The sequence below is a fragment of the Cajanus cajan genome, chromosome 2 (genome assembly GCF_000230855.2).
Source record: "Cajanus cajan strain Asha chromosome 2, NIPB_CcT2T_4, whole genome shotgun sequence".
In the NCBI taxonomy this organism is placed as follows: Eukaryota; Viridiplantae; Streptophyta; class Magnoliopsida; order Fabales; family Fabaceae; genus Cajanus; species Cajanus cajan.
This window is the reverse complement of record NC_138518.1, coordinates 62,772,196-62,773,780: the sequence shown is the minus strand read 5'-3', so window position 1 is coordinate 62,773,780 and position 1,585 is coordinate 62,772,196. Positions and strand designations below refer to the sequence as shown.

The window sequence follows — 1,585 nt, the reverse complement described above, 5'->3', positions numbered from 1 at the left end:
GTGTATTGAGACTAGATCCAACCATCCAACACGGGTTACATGAAAAATCAAAAGTGTTGTTCCTCATATAGAAATTAAAACAAACGGAGCAGACATCTTAATACACAATCCCTTTCTTTTTTAAAATCAATATTTTGTACTTTCATCTCCAAGTCTTCTTGTTACTTTCCAATCAAACAATTGAAGAGTTCTCCTTTAATTATTCGGCTTCAAAAGTCAATGCCTCTACATGCACTTGTATTTTGCAAGGAAATCTCCCAGAAAAAAACTCAATCCACAAACCACACGCTGAAACCATCAATACAAATACCCATAAGAATCAACATTACACCAATTAATCAATCATCACACCATGTGTTGCAGACCTCGTTGCAGCTTCTGCTGCATCTACTACACAATCTACACCCTCATGTTCATGCTCATGCTTTCCATCATCCTCTTTTGGATAATCATCTCCCCCTCAAGTGTCAAGTTCCACGTAACCGATGCCTCCCTAACACAATTCAACCTCACAACCAACAACAACACCTTGTACTACAACTTCAAGGTCAACGTCACAGTGAGAAACCCCAACAACAACATCATAGTGTACTATAGGAGGATCACAGCAATAGCTTGGTACAAAGATAATGATTTTAGTTGGCTGAGCCTAACACCCTTTGACCAAGGCCACAAGAATACCACCTTCCTTCAAGCAGTGTTTGAAGGGAAGAGTGTGATCAAGCTCAAACCTCGTCAACTTGGAGAGTATAAAGAGGAAACGAGTGTTGGCGTTTACAATGACTTGGCTGTGGATTTTGATCTTAGAATCAGAGCTAAGTATGGAAGGTTCAAGAGTAGTCGTTTCAATCCACCCATTGTTCAGTGTCGCCGTTTGAGGGTTCCTTTGATTTCTAATGGTGAAACAACACCTCCTTTTGGTGTCACCAAATGTAAAAGTGATTCTTTCTTTGTAGATCGTGATGCTGCTGCAGGAACACGCTGATGTGAAACCTTAACCTCTATATCCTATCAATATTTGATTGATAATGTCAGTGATTTTGTAAACGATTTTCCATTTCCAAACAATTCCTCATGAGGGATATACCGAATAAATAAGCTCTCATGTTATGTAGCACTTTAATTTGCTTGTAGTCCCAAGATTCAGTTCAATTTTGATTTCCAATAGTGCATATGCAGATAGAGGTGGGTACTAGAGCTTTAAAAAAAAAATTGTCACAAAAAATTGTTTTTACTTATACTATAAATATAATATATGTTAATATATTATTAAAAATATATAAATATAAAATATATTTGTTAAATTTTATTTAAAATTAATATTAAAATTATGTGAGAATATAAATAATAGATTTATATTTACGTAAAAGATTTGTAACATTTGTTACGGTGAGGATTGCAAGTCAATGAGAATTTAGAGACCCACCGATTATATAGAATGACATGGATGTCACTCACCCATAATCTAGCTTGAGCAACCAATCTTTCTTTAAAGTCTTAACCACGACCACGATATGCATCGTATAACATTAATGAATATATTTCTAAGCAATTTGATATCAACATGTTCTCGTCAATTGAGTTT

General features: G+C 35.2%; 1 protein-coding gene across 1 annotated transcript; it reads left to right on the top strand.

The window, feature by feature from the left end:
- The first annotated feature begins 340 nt into the window (after positions 1 to 340).
- Positions 341 to 1,206, top strand: LOC109812015 (NDR1/HIN1-like protein 10). Its single transcript, XM_020375872.3, has one exon. It carries the CDS (start codon positions 353 to 355, stop codon positions 983 to 985), a length of 633 nt encoding a protein of 210 aa, XP_020231461.1. The 5' UTR covers positions 341 to 352; the 3' UTR covers positions 986 to 1,206.
- The last annotated feature ends 379 nt before the right edge of the window (positions 1,207 to 1,585 follow it).

Excerpts from the sequence above, each read along its gene's own strand:
- LOC109812015 (XM_020375872.3), top strand. The coding sequence starts at position 353 with ATGTGTTGCAGACCTCGTTGCAGCTTCTGCTGCATCTACTACACAATC.